This window comes from Trichinella spiralis (assembly GCF_000181795.1).
Source record: "Trichinella spiralis strain ISS 195 chromosome Unknown Scfld2, whole genome shotgun sequence".
NCBI classification, from domain to species: domain Eukaryota; kingdom Metazoa; phylum Nematoda; class Enoplea; order Trichinellida; family Trichinellidae; genus Trichinella; species Trichinella spiralis.
The window spans coordinates 5,137,674-5,158,595 of NW_003526941.1; the positions used below are offsets into that span (position 1 = coordinate 5,137,674).

General features: G+C 32.9%; 3 protein-coding genes across 3 annotated transcripts; 2 read left to right on the forward strand and 1 right to left on the reverse strand.

Moving 5' to 3' along the window:
- The first annotated feature begins 4,059 nt into the window (after positions 1-4,059).
- Tsp_05756 (hypothetical protein) lies at positions 4,060-8,474 on the forward strand. The gene is made up of 6 exons (XM_003379962.1): positions 4,060-4,116; positions 4,759-4,866; positions 5,154-5,266; positions 6,554-6,719; positions 6,842-7,185; positions 8,354-8,474. Exons 1-6 carry the CDS (start codon positions 4,060-4,062, stop codon positions 8,472-8,474), a joined length of 909 nt encoding a protein of 302 aa, XP_003380010.1.
- Positions 8,475-11,942: 3,468 nt separating this feature from the next.
- On the forward strand, positions 11,943-16,706 carry Tsp_05755 (putative kazal-type serine protease inhibitor domain protein). Its single transcript, XM_003379963.1, has 15 exons — positions 11,943-12,160; positions 12,657-12,751; positions 13,217-13,394; positions 13,471-13,754; positions 13,820-14,277; positions 14,340-14,461; positions 14,545-14,588; positions 14,736-14,888; positions 14,944-15,124; positions 15,194-15,305; positions 15,421-15,600; positions 15,667-15,835; positions 15,900-16,103; positions 16,270-16,415; positions 16,485-16,706. Exons 1-15 carry the CDS (start codon positions 11,943-11,945, stop codon positions 16,704-16,706), a joined length of 2,766 nt encoding a protein of 921 aa, XP_003380011.1.
- A 186-nt stretch (positions 16,707-16,892) lies between these two features.
- Tsp_05754 (ring canal kelch protein) lies at positions 16,893-20,722 on the reverse strand. The gene is made up of 15 exons (XM_003379964.1): positions 20,708-20,722; positions 20,038-20,099; positions 19,639-19,915; positions 19,411-19,586; positions 18,910-19,006; positions 18,722-18,841; positions 18,526-18,663; positions 18,324-18,447; positions 18,102-18,260; positions 17,872-18,012; positions 17,678-17,797; positions 17,447-17,599; positions 17,179-17,378; positions 17,040-17,095; positions 16,893-16,932 (listed from the first exon to the last, which is right to left on the reverse strand). Exons 1-15 carry the CDS (start codon positions 20,720-20,722, stop codon positions 16,893-16,895), a joined length of 1,878 nt encoding a protein of 625 aa, XP_003380012.1.
- Positions 20,723-20,922: the final 200 nt, after the last annotated feature.

The following is a 20,922-nucleotide window of genomic DNA, read 5'->3' on the forward strand; positions in this document are numbered from 1 at the left end:
AATGAAAGAAATTTGACAATAGAATGAAAAAAAAAATTGACAATAGAATAAAATAAAATTTGACAAATAGAATGAAACAAAATTTTACAAATAGAATGAAATGATATTCGACAAATAGAATAAAAGAAAATTTGACAAATGGAATGGAATACAATCTGGCAAATAGAATGAATTAAAATCTGACAAATAAAATGAAAAAAAATTTGGCAAATAAAATGAAAAAAAATTTGACAAATAGAATGAAATAAAATTTGACAAATAGAATGAAATAAAATTTGACAAATAGAATGGAATAAAATTTGACAAATAAAATGAAAGGAAATTTGACAAATAGAGAATTTTGGAGCAATAATAGAATAACAATAAAAGTAATAATATTGTTAGTTAGAATACACCAGAAAGGAAGGAAACTTCCATTTCCAAAAGCGAGAAAATATTGCATAAAACTGTGCAGTTTGTGAGAATATCATGATTTATTTTCAACATGTTTAACTTACATAACATCCTCCGTCATTGTTAAGATTCAAAAAATATTGCAACCCAAAAATGTGCCAGCTTTACACGCCATTTATTATAAATCTAGCGAGTCACGTTTACTCAAATGTTGATAAAAAATTAAGAGCACGTTATCACAAAATAATTTCCTTAGTGGAATGAAATAAGTTGAAGATATCAAAAAAGGGATTTCGACATGACAGAAGCAGCATGAGATATGTTGTAAATCGGAGAAAACGTTACGTGGTGATTACTGATAAAGTGGTAAAGTGTCTATAATTCACCATAAGAAAGAAGGTAAGCCTGGGAGTACAATGATGCTGCTGTGAAGGATTGGCCAGTACTCTGGGTAAATAATTTGACAAATAGAATGGAATACGGGGAAACAGGGATAATGGATTCGTCACAGGCAGGGTACAACAAATATTCAACATAGTGTAACTGAATTAATCAGTACATTACAAATGCACAGTAATGTTCACAATTCACCATTCACAAACAATTTATTTCATGTTTACTTCAAGTTTAATTTAATCGATGTCAATAATATATGAAACGAAGGAAAACACAGTTATAAAATATCACTTAGTTTGCAATTACAGGCCCAATGGAGGAGGATGGTTGAACGTTCAGTTATACGGATGCTCAACACACTGATAAATTAAATAAATATGAGCAAGAGATTCTTCGAGTCTGAAGATGTGGAATATGACATTGCCTTTGGCGGAATTACATCACTTTTGAGTGAACACTAGCATTATGACGTAATTACAATGAAGCGTTTTATTTATTTATGAAAGTTATAACGTTTTTATTGAAACTCAATGTTATATTATTGAATTTATTTATCTATTTATTTATGAATGTAGATTTGAAAACTCATGGAAACAACATCATAAACCTGCTGCTGTTCATGAACTTAAGTGAAGAAAAACTGGATTGCTGAAAATTGCAAAATATTTGAAATTTTCTTTTGAGTAAATATAGTTTCGAATAAATACTTTAGAGAAAAGACAAAGGTATTTAATTTTGAGAAACTAACAAATTGTGGTTGCCTATGAAAACAGTTTGAGAAAATCAAAGTCCCTGTGTAGGAACAACCTTAAAACTGGAAACTAAATGGAATATTTGTGAGAAGAAAAAAAGAAATAAAATATACAGAATAAATAATTATGCAAATAATATGATTTATGAAGATTTATTGCAAATATTAAAAGAATTGAGCGAAGAAAGTTTTTCTTCAAATCAAATTTCTTCCTGAATTTTTTTTATCGCTTAGAGTATCCTTAAACCTCAAAATTTTTTAAACGAAAATTCTTTGATTAATTGCGCATCTGAAATGAGAATTGTAAAAGTGAAGAGATGTAAATGCTAATTTTATGCAATAGAGTATTTATTCCTTTCATAAATGTCAAACTTGGAAGCCACTTGTTTTATCAAATTTCTCGATTGCGAATTATTCAAAATGTATGAACATTTATTCCCGGAACTACTGTTTTCAATTATAACAAATGCAATAACTAATTCGGTGCCCCTTCCAAGCAACATTCCATTACATTTACTGAACTTTAAAGTAAATATCTCAAACGATTGGGAAAACTACCATGAAAAGTCACATTTAGTTGTTTAGTTAGTTCTCAATTTATTTATTTTTCTTACAATTGTTATTACAAAAAATCACATTATCAAATGCGTCATATAGCGACAATTAAAAAGCGAAATAGAATTCAAAAAAGGAATGTTTGGTATCAATAAGAAGCTAATTGAATAATACAAATGAACTACAAGTGTACCAACTGCTAAACCAAGCTAAACGATTGCATATTATTATTGAAAAATTATGTATATTTAGATTGCGCAGTGTTTGTTCTTCGTGCTTAACTTCTGACTTACATGTTTAAATAGAACAGGAGCTCAGTAATGAAGTATCACTTACCTTGCAATTGTAGATGATATTGACGAGGAGAGTTGAATGCGCATCTTGACTGTTGTTTTACACACTGATAAACGGAATAATCATGGGGATGACATTTTCAAAACTTGGTCTTGTTCTACTTTAAGCAAATATATCTCATGGCCTTTGGCGCAATGACTTGGTTTTACTAATTAATGGCCTAACGGCATAAATATAATCGAAAACTTTTCTAAATGATGATTGGCTATTACGTTTTCAACGAATGTTCACCGTACGATTTTGAAATAAGTGCAATTGCTATTTGAGTGATGTATTGAAATTTCCGTTTCCCGTGATTCTTATTCCACTTTTGCTTTTTGCACTATTACAGTTTATTTGAATGTTCTATAAATGGAGTTCGATTTAATGGTAATGTTTCTGCAACTTGTATTGTCGCCTTGTGTTAAATGTAACTTTCCCAACTGAGCATCAATTTCAATTGAATAGAAAGTGTGCTATGATATACAAAGATGAGAATGATAAAACAGATAACGAAATGATGTTTTCCCAAAAAAAGATTCATTTGAAGTGTTTTACTTTCATAACAACCAGTGCTTCAAACTCCACATCTAAAGAATAGAGATCCGCAAAGAACCACACCTACCTTTTATCATTAGTTCTGCTTCGTTTCATCCTCGTCTTCATTCTTCATATCTATAAAGATGCCAAACATTAAATCAAATGTTCATCTTAGCATACTTAAAAGTTAAAAATACTAATACGTTGATGTTGTTGAAACTGAATTTTCAATGCTACTTTTCATTAACTTAATAATGTACTTGAAAATCAACAAAACGCTGAAACATCCGATAATTTTACGGTAACTTTTTCCACAATTCTAGCAGGATGACCAGCAGACCCATTTCATGGCCAATCTATTAATCATGTGAATTGCTCAAATTGGAATAATTTGCTACTACTTGCTATCCGTACTGCCGAAAACTGCTGTTGATTTGCTGAAATGATTTTTGCTGATGAAATGCTTGTTGTTCGCAAAATATTTCACTGTTGTGTTCGATCATTTCCAACAGATATTTGTTATTTTTTTTCTTTTATTCGTCATAAAAGAAAAATATTCAAATCATCTTCTGATCGATCATCGCTGTCGATGATGTTCGCTTTATTCAACTACTATAGTCGGTGTTCCATTCCCCTCTCGCTGAATTCTGTTTATAAATGATAACATTTGCATATTGATCTGCATAAACAAGTCTGCCCTAGAGAAATTGAACGCTTTATAACTGATAAAATATTTGAAAATTATTCCATTATAAGTACAATATATTTAATTGATTTCACTATTTGAGCGCAAACAAAGAACTGAAAAAAAGAATGAATGAAAAATAATATGCAATAAATAGTAATAAAAAATACAAAATGGAACATACAAATGGAAAAATGCGGTCAATTCTGCATGATCGCATACGCATGTGAATTGTTACACTACAAATTTACTAATTTAAAAGTAAAGTAAACTAATTTTTCGTCGTTACTTTATTATCAGTATAACATTCTATTCCACAATTCCAGATATTCATTCAAAGCAAAAAATGCCATATGCCATTCTTAAATAATGTAAAGCATGCATATTCGCTTAAAAAGATTTGTATATGCGTGATTATAAGCAGAATGAACTATTTCAAATAATGAACTGGGCATCTCTTCAGGTGTGATAGATGACCGTTCTTTGCTATTAGCTAATCGAATGAAAAGAAAGCTTATGGATTATTTTATAACAGGAACATGCGAAACCACACCCATCAGCAATTTCCCAATCGAAAGTTGAATAAATTACGGTCTATTTTGGGAATTCTGTAAAATATTTTCGTTCATTGCAAAGATGCACAAAGTGTTTGCTTTCTCTTTCTTTTTTAAATTATGCTTATGGTGTTGTTAAATTGGTATGTTCAAATGGAGAACAACAATAAAGATCGAACAGGAAGAAGAGGCTAGGCAAGAAACGAGGCCATTCGACTGGAATAAGTTGTGTTTCATTTTCGTTCTAGACTGGTTAGCATTTTGTTCTTCTTGCAGTGACTTTCATCCATCCTAGTCAGTTTCTAATGCTTTGCTGAAAATTGGGTCCTTCATATGCCGGAGGAAGAAAACGCCCAAACCGGCTTGTTGTGAAAGTCCACAAACAGCTTTTGGCTATGTGAACGTTTGACGAAATACAGCCATTCCACAGTCAGTTCCATCTGAAATATCTTCTCTTTTGTAAAACGATGCCAACAAGAAATTCAATTCAATTCAATTCAATTCATTTTATTCGACTTAATTTCATCGTATCAGTTTTCACTTAATTTAAGCTAAGCTACTACACTACTACTACTGCTGCTAGCATATCTCAGGATGTGAATAAAAAGCTGCTCATGTTCTACTTTCAGAAAGAATACACTAGCCAATACAAAGAAAAGGTTTTTATTCTTTATACTACTCATCGTTGAACGTTTAAGCAATTGATCTCACGTGCCAATTGTTTTTTTTTCATCTGCACATCTCAGATCAAAATCATTTCGCTATGCTACCACTGGTCGCGTCCCAGAATTGACAAAAATGCTGCATTATGAGACACAGCGTTTTTGCAATATAATGCACTACTGAGAATATAGTACATCGCTGATCTGATCGACAAATCTGGTGAAACTTTCACCAGCGCTGAGCGCGATTTAATAACTTCCCTACAGTAAACTATGATTTTCAGGATTCATCCACAATAATCACTGATTGTGTGTGTGTGTCTTCAACCGTTGGCGGGGTGATTCTCTGCAACAATCAAAGCAGACACAATTCAACAAAGATGGACTTTGTCAGTTGGTTAGTATTCTATTAATATACTTTGTAGAACTTTGACAAAGCAGAACATTTCAGAAAATAAAAGCTTATTCACATAATCAGCAGATTTTAATAACCATTAAAGTTCCAAAAAGACATAATCCACCATACAACTTTGCTACTATGGTACCTTTTTGTCAATCTAGCAATTTTACCATAATATATTTTTCATGAAATAAAAAAACTTTCATTTAAATAATATTAAATTATTTTAATCCTCTACATTGATTTTTTCTTGTTTTTTTATTACAATAAATGTTAAGTAACTTCTTTGATACAACTGACAATGTTAACTTTTCCAGTATACGAATTTCAAGTTCGTTGAACAAATGAAGTTGAATTGTTAAAAACTTGAATCTTTTCACTATAGCAGTTGATTATTATTTCGCAGAAATCTTTCTCCCTTCTCTTCAACAATGCATCCTTCACCACTGCATTGAGGTAAACGGTTGCTTTAGAAAGAAAAACTTCAATTTTACCTAACCTGTTCTACAATAAAATAAGTTTTTAATATTTTGAAAGCATCTTTTTGTGACTATGCCCTTTGTATTTGCATGCATTTACCCTACTCCGTCTATCACAGCTTCCGTGCATCATTTTGTTCGGCATGTTCAATTTTGTTGGCATTTCTTGTCTCATGAATAGAAAAATGTTCCCGTTTTGTGCTTTCAAAATGATGAAAATTGAAATCAGCACGGTCGCCGAATACCGGCTCTGCATTTTTCAAAAATATATAAAACGAACATGAGTGATTTACACCCAATAGCCATATTCTATTGACAAGTTTGAAAATACACCACCACGCATGAGTGTACAACCCTAATTTCAATTTACTGCTTCCATTACTGATATTTTTTAAAATTATAATTTAAATTCTAAAACTTTAACACATGGCTGGAAGTAGCATTTGGAGCGAGAAATTTCCATTCATTCTTGTCTATTAAATTACTTATGCACGTCAAATGGAAATATAGCCAAAAATAAAAAAAACGAGAAAATAGGAGTGGAAACGAGGAATAATAAGTAGGTTAGCTTATCATATATTCCATGACCAGTATCATATAAAAGAAAGATAATCAATTTTCTTCTGTAAACTGAAACAATATTATGCAAATAAATTGTATAATAAAAGGTGAAAATAAATGATCATCATTTTTCTGTAAGTTATTCTTAATTTGTTGTATTGTAATGTAATTTCTATTTGGAGAAATTATTATTAATTCAACTATTTTATGCTGAGCACTATAACTGCACTTATTATACTTATAGGGTGCTGATGTTCATAACCGTACACAGAATAGCCAGTTTTCAAATTCGTCCATTAAAATGCAAACCTGGCTATAGAGTATCATCAATATCCAGAGCAATGATCAATGGCATTTCGAGCTATGATGTTGAATGTAAGCCTTTCTCAGACAACCCTGAAAGAATAAAGGTAATGGCTGATGATGTTTTCGCGTTATTTCATTTTGACAAAATAATTTCAATAATCAATAATCTCGCTTCAGAAATTCGTGTAGCAGATTGAACGTTGAATATGAATAAACATCTTTCTAGGATATCACTTGCAGCGATGGAACTGTTCCTATATGCAATGGTACACTGGGGGGCTGCGATCAGCATCCAGACTCTTGGATTGGTGGAGTGAAAGTAGTACCCTATGAAGAAGACAGTAGTGTAGAAATGTTAAGGTTTGATTTCACATTCCAATTCGATTTTAACAAGCTTTGCACTTTCAGTTTGATTCCGTACTGTTGCAATGCCAGTAATGTTCTTGTGCACGGAGATACATGTCGACATTCCCGCCTCAGCAGTCTTGGACGTCTATTGACGTTGGCAACAAAGCCGGACGAAATTATGCAAGGTCTGTCCTGTCAGGTTACTCGAAATCATAATGGCAGGTATGCAATTAATTCAGCTTTCTGACTTGCTTGCGCATTCATGAAAACAATTTAACAAGCCCAATATAAAAAAAACGCTCAGTGTATGAGATATTATTCTTCAGACAAAAATATAAAATGAATTTAAAAATATGTATTTGAAAAAGAAAGCTGAGTTCATAATTTAATCTACATGTTGTACTGACTACAGTAATTTAAGAACTGTTGAAGAATGCTAAATGTCTTACAGTTTATGCTGTTATTTCAGCAAACTTGAATTTTAAGCAATGAAATCAAATGAAAATTATACAAATTCATCCTTCAACTAATTGTTTCTAAAAATTGGTCATTTTTCCAAATACAAAAAATGATTTTTCACGTCAAAATCACTGCAAGTTAAAAAGAAATGATGGAGAATAGTTACGCATTTAAATGTAAATGGTGTTCAATGCAAATCTACAGGTTTTCCATCTTGCAGAACTAAATTTTTTTTATTCTAAAATTAGGTGAGCAGACTATTTAAACTAATTATAATTTCGAGAACACTTTTTGATCGTTTTCAATGAATAACATTTTCTAAATAACAATCTACTTATTACAAAACAAGATAGTTCGCTTCTAAGTACAGTAAACGCAATACGTGGATTGGAACCCATCTATCAAAGGTATGCAAATAAAATAATGCAGAGAATATTAGATCAATAAATAATTAAGTAACTTAAAACTTTCCAACATAATAAAGTGCAATTTATATTTCTATTATAGTTTTCAATAGAACACACTTTCGAATAATGAAACTATGAACAGAATGGAATGGAACTGATCAAATTTCAATTTTCAATTTGCAGGATTGTTCATTTTATGCAAAACAATCTTTTCACAGAATTAAACTCGGTTTAAAATTTCACCCATTTCAACAGAAAAGTGCTCAAAGTTTGTGCATAATTTCCATTAAAATTGTCATTCTATATGAGTATATCATTTATTTTTCATGAATACCACGAGATACTAATATAGAATTTGAAATATTTCACACAAACAAGCACTGCTTATAGTACGTAATAAAAAAAGACGCTCTATTTCGTTCGAAGATGAAAACATCATATGTAAAAGAAATATTTAAAAACTAATAATAACCAGTAAAATGAAATGAAAAAATGTTTGCTTTACAAAATTCCAAATTTTATAGGATCTACGATGTGACATTGAAGGTCAGGAGTTGTCGATTTGAAATTGAACAGGAATGTTGCAACAAATACATGTTTGGCTATTTTTTACACAATTTTTGGAACAAAGAAAAAACTGCCTAAGAAAAAATTGTACCACCCGTGTATACTGTAAAAGCTTTGCAAAACGAGTTCACCATAATAATAAATTGGTGGTATTTTTTCATACTTGTCGATCGCTCGTTTTCAACCTGTGATGTGATGTAATAATGATAATGATTTTGTACAACTGTGAATAAAAGTTCAAGTAGCTTTCTTCTCAACCAGTGTTCAAGCTTTCCCAGTGTCAATAAACAAAAAATAAATCTACTCAGTGACTGCATGCAAAACAAATGCTTTCAATGGATTGTGTTAAAGCATTTCTGTGAAGAAAATATGAACGAAATATTTATCGGATATAATAAAACGTAAATTCAACGTGAAATTTGACAAAACGATAAGCAAATAATAGGAATAATATGCAAAGAATACAAAACCAACAACAACACGAACAAAGCTTTTTAACTATGTTCTTCCTTAATTTCTTGCAAGCTGATTAGTTAAATTTATAGGTCTTAAAAAGAAAACGCTGTTAAGTTGTCGTTGGCAGATGGACGCATTAGCAGATTACATACATTCTTCATCTAATTTGTCACTCAGAATAAAAAATAATTTCAAAATCTTTAAGCACTGGAGAGCACAAACCGACGCCGTAATAAAAGTGGAAAGCATTTTCCGGCACGTTAATCACATTTGGTTAAATTCAATTCTAAATTGAAACTAACGCTGCAAAGAATTATAAAACCCTGTGCCATAATATGGAATTATTTTTCGATAAGTTGTAACAAAAGAGGAAAAAATGGATCCTCATTTTTTGCTTCAACATTCGCATGAGAAGAAAAACTCGTTGAATTTGAACAATTTCGAAAATTCCACACACACACACACACACGTCACAGATGGGCCAATTTTTATCGTTTCATCCATTCAACAAGGGAAGTTTAAACTGAACAGTGACTTACAATCATCTAACTTTGCTTTCATCTGACGTCTACCACTTGATGATTACGAAAAGCCTATGCATGCAACATCAGCCTGGTCAATTAAAGACGATTGATTTGACTTGGTCAATTTTCTGAAAAAGTCTCAAGTAATGGTTTCTCTCAGTACTGAAAAAAGTCACTATTTTTTAACATCCGAATAATTTGCTTCAACAGAATATTCCAATTAAGTTTTGCATGCATTTTTTCACTTAACTGCTAAGAATGATGCGAGTAAAATCAGTATTTTTTCAAACATTTTTTCAAATATCTCAAAGCTACGAAATAGATTTAGCTGCAACAAGCAAGCTGCTGCGAAACTGCAAAATCTTCAATTTCATGACAAAATTCATCTTTGATTGCAGTCTTGTCCTTTTGAACTGCAAATTGCCAGCATCATCTGTTTGATTAACATAATAAGCAACAATTAATTGCGCATACATTCGCATATAACATCAGCGACATATTCAATATTGTGTGAACAAAGCTATTTTAGGCAAAAAATAAATGTTTGCATGAAACGTACGACATTTCAAACTTCAAAAGAAAATTTGAAATATATTAAATAAAAAATACTGTTAAGAATATTTTTCTATTATAATATCTGTGAGTATCATAAGTAAATATTTTCCGCCTGCACAATAATTATAACAATTAATAATGAAAAATCGACGTATAGTTTACATTTCAAAATTATCTGACATATAAAAGAAAATAGAACAAACTGATAAATTTACTTTGATTTTAAAAGCAATTAAGATAATTAAACCTGCCAACTTTGCTAACTTTCCTACTTTCATGAAATTAATTTCAGTTTCATCATTTTTATCTATACAATAGTTGCTGTTCATTCATAAAAGTTAGCACAGACAGGTATGCATAATAGCATGCATGCATATATGTAAAAATAAAAGGCTGGTAAATCAGATTTGATCGCTTTGAAATTAAAATTTTCCGAACACGAAACAATCAATCTGCCAAAGTAGAAGAACCACTTACTGCCAAAAGAGTAACAACTACTTTTAATATTACTATTGTGAACTGAAATAAACCTGATCTTCTAAAACACTGCAACTAGAAAAGTTATCTTGATTTGATCACTTAACACTGCTGAAATAAGCAAAATGAATTTCTGCATCACGACTGAAGTATCGATCTCATACTGACTATTCTTAATCAGATTGCTTTTTTGCTCTTTTTATACAATTTATCAACAAAAATACCAAATACTCATTTAAATCAGCAAACTGCCTACATTGTAAATTAATAAAAATATCTACAACAAGACGAAAGAATATATATAAACTGCCATCAAAAAATAATTTTTCAATTTCACTCAGTCAGGCATAGAGTTTCTCCGTACTAACTAACACTCAGTGCTTCTCCGGAGGCATTCCCTCAGAGCCCAAAATATACGCTCGCCACAGTACGACAATAATCACAAGAACGAGTCATCAGCTAGTGACAACGGGCTATTGATTTTTAAGTCAATTTATACGCAACTCCCTTGCTGCAGACCAATACTGAACGCACGTCCCCCCTCTGAACAAAGCTTTCGAGAAGCTTGATCAAGACCGTGGCTCTTCCTCGTGGCCAGCTGCGCCATATGTGGACTGCTACAATGTTTCACTACACTACTCTTCTAACTGGCATTTTCGTTCTCGCATTCAACACAGTAAGCTAGAATTTTTACTTTCTGTAAAATAAATCACATTTTTCAGTATATTCACAATATTCGTCGCTTACATTACTTTTTTAGTTCGCTTATAAACTCATATCTTTAAAATTAGCCCTCTAAAGCAATAAAAAGAGAAACAAAAAACAACTCTTTCCAATTGCATAATTAACTCACTGCTTTCTAATGTTTGCAAACAAGTAAATTATACTGCACAACTTCTACACTGAGAAATTATCACTTATCTAGCCACCAATCGTCGAATGAAGCACAAAATGAAGCTTCATCGTTTCATCTGTTTTTAAATAAGAAACAAATATCCTCTGAAACCTGTACAAAATCGATAAGTTATTATTCAAATGAAACCTTGAACTGGCCAAAAGCTATTCTAAGTTTTTGCATTTAATTGCAGATTTACTTCGTATAATTTATCGAGACATAAATTCAACACATTTTTTCCACAATAATAAATAATCAAATCTTTTTCCCCTTTGTCATCCTTTAAAATGACAAAGTTGTAAATGTCAAAATTTCAATTATTCTGTTGTATGAAGTAAATTTTTTTTCTCTTCTGAAACCAACCAAAGGTGAATTAAAATTTGACAATATGCTTTTCAAATTACCATGTCGTATTACCGACAGTTTTAATGACTGACGGTGATCTGATTCTGATCAATACTTATCAATTTGTCAGTTCGCACTTTTCTGTAACATTTCTGTTTTACTGCTAATCGCAAAATCAACTAGTGAAAAGCATCAACTGCTGAATTGTTGAATGAGATAATGAAAATGAGCAGGAGAGAGAAACAGTTATCCAACTTGTCTTAGCAGTTAGTGTTTGTTGTTTTGGCAAAACAAATGCAATTGATCATTTCCAATTGGTGGATGTTGCTTTGGACGTTCTACCCTGAGCACCAGCTATGCCAGTGTTTGTGCCCATCGATCGACCAGCTAACTCGAAGCGTCCCATTTGAATGCAATAATATTATCGGACCATCACGTTCGAAATGTGAACGTCATCCCATGATCAACAACGGAAAGAAGAATTCATTGTTTTTGCAACTGCAACACCTACTGTAGGTTTGAAAATGGAAATGACTTTTTATCTTCTTGCACAACAATAAATAGAGTCGCCTAGCGAGCTTGTTGCTGCTTTTACAAAGCTTCATTGTTGAACATTCATTGGTATTCACAGCTGAGCTGTGAAATTTAGCCTAGGGGTTTTGCATGGCTGACCTCATTGATTATCGTCTGCTTGTTTGCAAAGCTTTGCACACTGACTTGGCAATCTGCTCGATGGAAATCAATCCTGAACACCCTGCAACTGGATCCTCCTGACGACTGCAGTTTGAAAGAGTGCAATAATTACTGAAGAGGCAACAGCAACGCTGGTGTCTCGTCAAAATTGACCAAACGTCTGTCCCAAAGCGCTAATTGAATGCCAAGATAAATTTTGCACAACTCAGTGAGCAAACAACAAAACTGTCAAAGTGAAATTACTTCTCTCTTCACGTCAAAAATGTTCAAAATGAGGAGTCATTTAATAATATCAATCTCCCTCACAAAATGCAGTAATCCAACCACTGGGTTTTTATTGGAATCTAGTGAAATATTTGTTGAAGGCAAAATATTCATAGCTGAAAAATATTTTCTAATATACACAGCAAGTAATATTTGTTGAAGTTTCGAAAAGGGATTTAAAAATCACAGTCCTATAGATTACAGTATTACTTTATTACACCCTTGAATCCAAATGAAAAATAAATTACAGTTAAGAAACTGCGCATTGAACATGAAAACCTAAGAGCACACACTTCTATCGACTTCTTGTTGCTCAGAAAAAATCTATTGGAATGCATCTGTTTGCTTAGTTCACGCTCACTTATTAAAATGCGCATGCATATCTTTCTGCGTAAAATGGAAATTCTTTACAACAATAAATTGCAACCTTTGTACATTTGAACGATTTGAAATTACTTTTTAAGATTGTCCAATCTTCACCCAATAATAACTTTGATTCATGGTTGAATGAAAATTTTGGCGAGAATCTTAAACAAGGTAAAATAGGAAAAGTATCATTAATAGTCGTGTGGAGAAGTAATTTTGTAAATCAAAAATTATTAAAAATTTAGATCTCTGTCGAACGGTATTTTGCAACAGAGGTGAAGAATGTATTTTGGAAAATGATGCCGCCAAATGCAAATGCATCACAAGCTGTTATCACAATGATCGACCTGTCTGTGGTTCAAATGGCGTTACTTATCCATCGCGGTGTCATTTACATCGGGAAGCTTGCCTTGAAGAAATACGGTATTGTATTTGAAATGAAAAAAACACCATCTCACTTGGTCCAACACTTGTGCACAATGAAATAATTCACTTTAAGGATAAAAATTCTGCATAAAGGAGAATGCAAGCAGTTCAATGCATCAAAATGGAAAACTATGAAAACTAGCAGCCCACTGCCGATTAGCAACTCAACCACATTAATTAAAAATGGTCAAGTGGAAAAGAAGAAAAATTCCATCTCGACAGAAGTGCCTTTTACGGAGAAAACAAAAATTCAAGCGAACTCATGCGATCATTCAGACTTTCAAATTCTCATCAACAATTTGATGCTTTATTTTCACGCTAAATTTGCAGAAAACTACGTCGGCACTGTTGAGCATGGTCAGTTAGTATTAATATGCAAAACTGAGCATTTGAAAAATGAAATAGCACTGAATGTTTTTCAGGAAAAGCATTCCTGGTGCGATTGATGTTCCAAACTTTCAACAAAAATGACGATCAAATAATTGACAATGAAGATCTTAAACAAACCGGAGAAGATGAACGTTATCACAAGTTACTTCCAACTGGCTGCGATTTTACATTGCTACTTCGTCACGGTGACGTCGACAGCGACGGGCAATTGTCATTAACTGAATTCATGCAAATTTTCGGTAATTCTTACAAAATCACTGAAATCACAACTCTAATAATAACTACATGTGCAACACGTCTTGTTGAATTTCAAGGTCTGGACTCGAAAAGCGGTAAAAGACGCTATCAGCTAATCAAGAAGCATATAATTGAGACCGGCACACATTATCAGTTGTTCTGCGATGTTGACCACTCGCTGAATCCATCATTACAAGTGAGGTGGTATCGTTATGATGTACCGCTTATCAGCGTTGCTCCAAATCATTTTCAGGTAGATGAATAAACAATTTCATTTTGCTGCTATATTTTTGAACAAAACAATCATTTTACCAGATATCTATGGACGGGTCGTTGTATTTGACACCAGCCGAGTCAGTTCATCATGGAAATTTCACTTGCAAATTAGGATTTCACGATGAACAAGTTCAAATTCACATTGTCAATATTGTCGGCAAGTGTTCGATCAACAAACATATCCTTGCAAAAATTAATTAATTATCATTGCTATGAATACTTATCTTTTTGTGTTCAATTACAGAAAGACCAGTGATCAGTTTGAAGCCAAGTTTCGTACTGTTGAAAGTGAATGAAACAATTGAACTGCACTGTGACATCTTGGCTGGATATCCGACTCCGAAAATTCGATGGAAGAAAAATAATTTGCCATTGAAAAGTAGAGTTAAATTTGAAAATAATATTAACGTTTCGAAATTGGTATCACATTTTCAGACCGTGGTCCAATGATGACTGTCACCGCAGCACAGATGGACGATACTGGTACATATCATTGTGAAGCAACAAATGAAGGCGGATCAAGTCAAGCTAGTTCATCAGTTGTTATTCGTTCTCAATTTGAGCAGTCCGAACGTTATCTCAGACACAGTAAAAAAAGTGTGAAATTGTGGTCAAAGCAACCCCTCTTTCCCCACTATTTCAGATAATAAAGACGATGAAGCAAAGTTTGCCGTTTTTTACAGTAATGGAGTGAGAATATTTTATGCTGAAGACTGTCAACTGCACAAAGCTATTCCGACCTATTCAACTGGCCTCGACCGTGAACATCTTTGTTCAACTGTGAATAATTCAACCGAAGAGTTAAAGCGAGCAACTACAGCGCAGTAAGCCAATAATCAAAAAACAAGAAGAAAAAGAAAATCATAACTTACCTGAAAAAAATGCTTCTTTAGCTGTTATTGGAAAGATGCGGTGATTACCCAGCCGGCGTTGTATTTGTATGCTATTTTAGCGGGAAGAAAAGCTGTGGTGAAAATTAACATTTCCAACGCACGAATCGAAGAGGTCAGGCAATTTGATACTACTTTTACGTTGATTCTCTACTCATTATTCTCGTTGTGAATTATCCTAAAGAAATGAAATTAATTACATAAAGATAACAATAATAATTAACATACAGGTACTTCACACTGCTTTCACTCCAGAAAAATTGACATACATCTGGTGGGAAGATACAGTTTGGGTAGAACAACGTGACGATGACAAAGCAAGCAAACTGATCGTTCAGTTGATCAAATCAGCATCTAGACCAATTCAACACAGTCTTACATATGTTATTCCATTAAGAGAAGATGTCAACGTAAGATAAATAAATAAATAAATATAATAGGAAAACAAAGATAGTTTTTTAATTTTTCAATTTTAGCCAGATCTGTTGTTCTTACCTGATGAAACGAAGACAAGTTATGGCTACGTTGGTCACATCAAGGAACAAGCATTGTACAAACTAAATTTGCATACGATGAAAATTTCTAACCGGATTAGCCTTGCGCCATACGATTGTTCACCGTTGGCAGTTGCATTCTTGGGCGGAGGTATTATTGTTGCGCTTGTAGATTATAGTAACATTATTCAGTTTCTTTCTTTTTATTATTTCAGCAGGGTTAGTAGCCGTTCGATGCGGCCGTCAGCATAATGCTAGTTCACCTGAGGGGCAACTTCTTCTGGACCATCTCAGCGATTCTGCACTGGCTTTTGACATTTCCATTCACGGTATACCGACCGCAACCGATGACGAACGATTCCTGCTGACCGTCGAACCCAAACTGGGACGTTTTCTATTGCAAGAAATTGTTGGAAAAGGTATAAAACCCCATATTTCTTCTCTGAAATCTTCAAAACAAAACAATCAAATATCAATATTGAAGATTTCAAAGCTTTTGATATTTTCTTGTTTAAAATAGAATAGAGCACAATGAAAATTCCAATGCGCAAAGTTTCATAAGATTCAGTTACTTCTTTTTTGCAGAATTGAAGCTGAAAAAAGTAATCGACGAATTCTTACCCCTCACCGCGTGGACAAGCCACACGTACAACACTGACGATGGTGATCTGCTTTATGGCTTATCGTCATTCAGTGACAAGCTGATTGCTGTCCGCTCGAACGCCACTAAGGTAATTGTTTAAACTTCGCTGCTTCAAAATGAACAAATCAAATAATGAAGCTCAAACAATCGAATTCAGATTCAGAGACTTTTCAAAGTGGGCAAAGTGAAAAATCGCCATAATTCTTCAACATTCAAAGCGAACAGAAACGGCGAAAAGCTGATCGAAACCGACCGCCGTGGTCATTATTTAGTTGGAGCCGCTTCAAATGGCATTTTCGTCGTCAATCTGCATAACAGATCCACCCCCCGCTGCACTGTACCACATCTGCGTGACGTGCAGATTCTCCTTTGGATTTGATTTCCCACCAGTCAGTCATACGGTAATAATAATAACATCTCAACAACAGCTTTCAGTATGTGCTGCTTAAGCTAATTATCATTATCATTATGTTATAAATAATTATCAAAATTACTATTATTAATAATAGATTGTTCTTCTTTTTCTTTTTGAATTCTATTCATTGCTTGTTTTCTTTGCTATTCATCAGTTGCTATGTTGTACCGTTGCACTGTACCCTGCGCTTCTGAACTTTACAAGCTTGAATATTTTCCAAACACACATCAAATAACACTGACCTATCCGTCATATGAGCCAGGCAAAATTCGAAAATATGTTCAACTATTTACTTACTTCATTACTTCTTCTAGCTCTATAATAAAGCAGAATAATGTAGAGATGTTGATGTACTGTAGAGAAATAAAATTATGTACAAAAAATAACAGATATTTGCAAATTCACCGACATCTCAAAGTTCAGCACTTTGATTAACAAAAAGATCCGGAACCGACAACAACGGAAAAGAGCCTCGCTTAGCTGCAGCAACGCCGGCATAAGTGCGACCCAACGGCATACTGGTTGGCAGTGTTGACCAGCTGCCCACGTGTACGTTGTAAATCTCAACAGAGGACAGAGTCGAATGCCCATTGTCACCGCCGACCGCATACAATGAATGATCTGCAACACAGGCACCTGAAGAAAAAAAAAATAAATTTCACTTTAGACTTTTCATCAGAGTCGAAAAAGAACACAGCTTTTACCCAAATTACGCCGGCAAGTTTCCATCTGACATGGAAGCATTTGCCATCCACCTCCATTTGCGTCGTACACTTCTACACAATTCAACACCGACGGACCGTCGTGACCGCCCAATGCGTACAATTTTCCATCGTAAACAGCAACGCCCGGACCACCTGAAAAAGAACAAATAAATAAATATTATTTGAAAAATTTGTAGCAATAATTTTTCATTTTCAATTTTTCAATCTTACTCCTTCCGAATTCCATGCTTTCCACAGTTTGCCAACGATTGATCCGCGGATCATAACGTTCCACTGACTTCAAGCAAGTCTTGTGTGCTCCATCAAAACCACCAACAGCGTACAATAAGCCTGAAATTAAACCAAGCCAGCAATAAACTTATGTTGGTAAAAATACAGTTCACATTTACAAGCAGCAACATTACCGTTATAAGCCACCACACCGACACTACTACGTCTTGTGCTCATAGGAGCAATGAATTCCCATTCTCTAGTCCTACGGTCAAGCATCTCAGCCGTGTTTAAACCAGTCGAACCGTCAAAACCACCGACCGCGTAGATCACATCTGTGAAAATAATACAATATTTCTTTCAGTAATCACTATTTAAATGGAAATTTTCTAAATAATCATCTATATTCTGCTTTCTTGAGCACCATCTATAACAGCCGCCCCTAATGTAGAACGTCTTGCTAACAATGGTGGTCCTGAGTACCAACATCCACGCATCGATTCAAAATATTCGACGTAACGAACACGAGTCGTGCCATTAAAACCACCAATAACATAAATACGATCATCTACACTCGCTGTGCCTGCAATAAAACAATAATTACTTTCGTTGGAAAAAAAATATAATAATAGTATTATTAAAATACCAAAACGGCAACGCCGATTAGGCATTGGATTTAAGCTATTCCAAGTATAATTACTGATGTAGAATATGTCAACATTACTAACAGCTCTCGGCACCTGACCACCAATGACGATAATTCCAAGAGTCTATTATACATATATATATATATATGAAGTATGTTTTTCATTGTGCACTACAGAAAAAGCGAATCAAACTAAACAAACCGAATCTGTGCTGGCATACAACCTTCGAGGTCTGGCATTGCAAGATGATGATTTTTCAAAAAGTAGATGATGCTTCAACGCGTCAATAATCAAATCTTTGCATGGCATGCTTGCTTTAACTAATTCATTTTTCTCCACCTTAACCAAAATTCAAATTAATCATATTTAAAAAAATCAACTGCAAGATTTAAAATACCACATCAAACAGATACTGAATAGGAAGCAACGGCAATCGAATGCACCGAAAAAGCTTCGGAAGATACGCTTGACGTCTTTCCAAATCATGCCTAGTCCACTTCATCACCGCTTCACATACCTTGAAAAAATCAAACGAAAAAATGTTCCTCTTATGAACTTTTTTTGAAATTATGGTCACTATCATACGTCACTTTCACATCTTGTCTTCAAGTTATCGCTACTGATTATCTGCAGCAAGTTCTCCAAAGACAGTGAAAGATACTCTTCATTTTTAATCACTTCACTAAAAACATTATTAAAGTCATCAATAAACAGAAGATAATTTTCAAAAACAAAGACTTTTGTCCTATTTAATAAAATTCATGCACTTATGCTTAATTTTCATAAGTTTCACATGAACTGAAACATCAAATTTGTTAATTTTGCTGTTTGTTGCTTTTGTCATAAGTTTGCAATAAAAATCAAATTGTATATACTTTAACTACCTGTTTCGATGAATTACAATAACCATGTATATTAAATAAATAACTCTGCACACAAATTTAACTAACTTAAAAAAGAAAGTAAATTAGCATAAAATAAAATTAATAAATACAATAAATCATTATAATGTAAAGATTACTATAAGGAAACATCGCAGTTTCATTGTAAATTTATGTTAAATTTATAGAAAAAATGTAAAATTACTTAAAATGTTGTTCACAGTAAACACGAGCAAAAATGCTGAGTGCTATGCATGAATGATGTTCAGCAAACTCTTGAATACCAATGCAATTTGAAGGACTGAGCTGTGATTTCAAAAATTCGCAACAACAATTCGTAACTTCGGACATTTCAAGTAAATCTGCCGCAATGAGGATGTACTGAATATACAAAATTGTATAAAAATAAATAAGAAAATATTTCCTTTCTTACTTGAACATTTTCTGCGGTAATTGCAATTTCAGATGTGTACATGAAATTGACCAAGCTCTTCAAAGCGTCTGGTTCTACACCGTGGATTCGAATTTTTCCTTGTACGGCTTCGGACATGTTCGAATGGAACATGGCTTTGAAATACGGACAAGCACTAGCCAAAATGACGCGATGTGCCGGAATTTCAACATCTGCACTATTCGATGACGAGCTATCTTCATATGAATCTGCATTCAAATAGCTGGCAACCAATACAACATCACATAACGCTTTTTCACTGAAAAAATACGTCTTTTTCAGACGGCTTGAGTATAATTCAAAATGATCGAGTAACAATTACTCTCTCAAAGATGTTAAGTTGTGTTTAAAATTTGTCCAATGCGATAAACTTCGAAATACCGCAGAATCTCTTGCAAATTCAACTTCCGAAGCAATCTGGTCCTCTGTTTGGTCGTTAGTTGCTGAAAATAAAAATAAAAGAAAAAATAAAATAAAATAAAAATAATAGAAAATCACGAGTATGAATTCTAAACTTTAAAAAGAAATAAACAGAAGTAAATAATTATCTACAGGTAAAAACATTTCAAGCATCAACTGCAATTGATAAACAGTTACAACTTCTGCAAACTACTCAAATTTTAAATTTATGTTTATATATTTAAAATAAAACACATTCTAGTCTAATAACTTCAGTGTGATAACATATAAAACTGTAAATAATTTCAAAAATAAAATACACATATTATCCTAAAAATATTTCATTATATAATTAAAGAATCAAAGAGTTCTTTAATAACTGTAATAAGAATCTGAAATTTAATTTTTCATAATTCTGTAAAATAACATATTTCAAAAAATTCAAGTTTTTATGCTTTACGACAAAATATCATGCCTAATTATAACATAATGTAATCTTCAAAACACCAGCATCAAAAAATATCATAGAATATTTAGAAAACTGAAAACAATAATCACTTACGTTGAGCGTTCAAATTAATCATTGATTTATTCATACAATGGATAAAAAAGCAAAAACTAGAAAATCAGAATCAGAAATCGTTAAAAAAACCATTTTGAAGACCATATATTAAAAACGACAGTATACGGCAACAAATTAAAGAATTCAAGATTGTTCGAGTATTCATTTTATGAATGGTTTTTATCGTCCATCGTGGTTATGTAATATTTGCTTAAACACGCAAATGTAATAGTGTTATATAAAAACAGCTTTTAATTTTCATCGTAGTTATATTTCAAATTATATTGAAACGTAAAAATGGCTTT

Coding starts and splice junctions, on each gene's coding strand:
- Tsp_05756 (XM_003379962.1), top strand. CDS start 4,060: ATGCGTGATTATAAGCAGAATGAACTATTTCAAATAATGAACTGGGCA. Junction 6,720..6,841: donor ACAACCCTGAAAGAATAAAG/GTAATGGCTGAT, acceptor ACATCTTTCTAG/GATATCACTTGCAGCGATGG. Junction 7,186..8,353: donor ACTCGAAATCATAATGGCAG/GTATGCAATTAA, acceptor CAAATTTTATAG/GATCTACGATGTGACATTGA.
- Tsp_05755 (XM_003379963.1), top strand. CDS start 11,943: ATGCAATTGATCATTTCCAATTGGTGGATGTTGCTTTGGACGTTCTAC. Junction 12,752..13,216: donor TTTTCTAATATACACAGCAA/GTAATATTTGTT, acceptor TTAAAAATTTAG/ATCTCTGTCGAACGGTATTT. Junction 15,306..15,420: donor CCAACGCACGAATCGAAGAG/GTCAGGCAATTT, acceptor ATTAACATACAG/GTACTTCACACTGCTTTCAC.
- Tsp_05754 (XM_003379964.1), bottom strand. Junction 19,916..20,037: donor AATTTGCAAGAGATTCTGCG/GTATTTCGAAGT, acceptor GTATTTTTTCAG/TGAAAAAGCGTTATGTGATG. Junction 19,587..19,638: donor TTACCGCAGAAAATGTTCAA/GTAAGAAAGGAA, acceptor TTGTATATTCAG/TACATCCTCATTGCGGCAGA.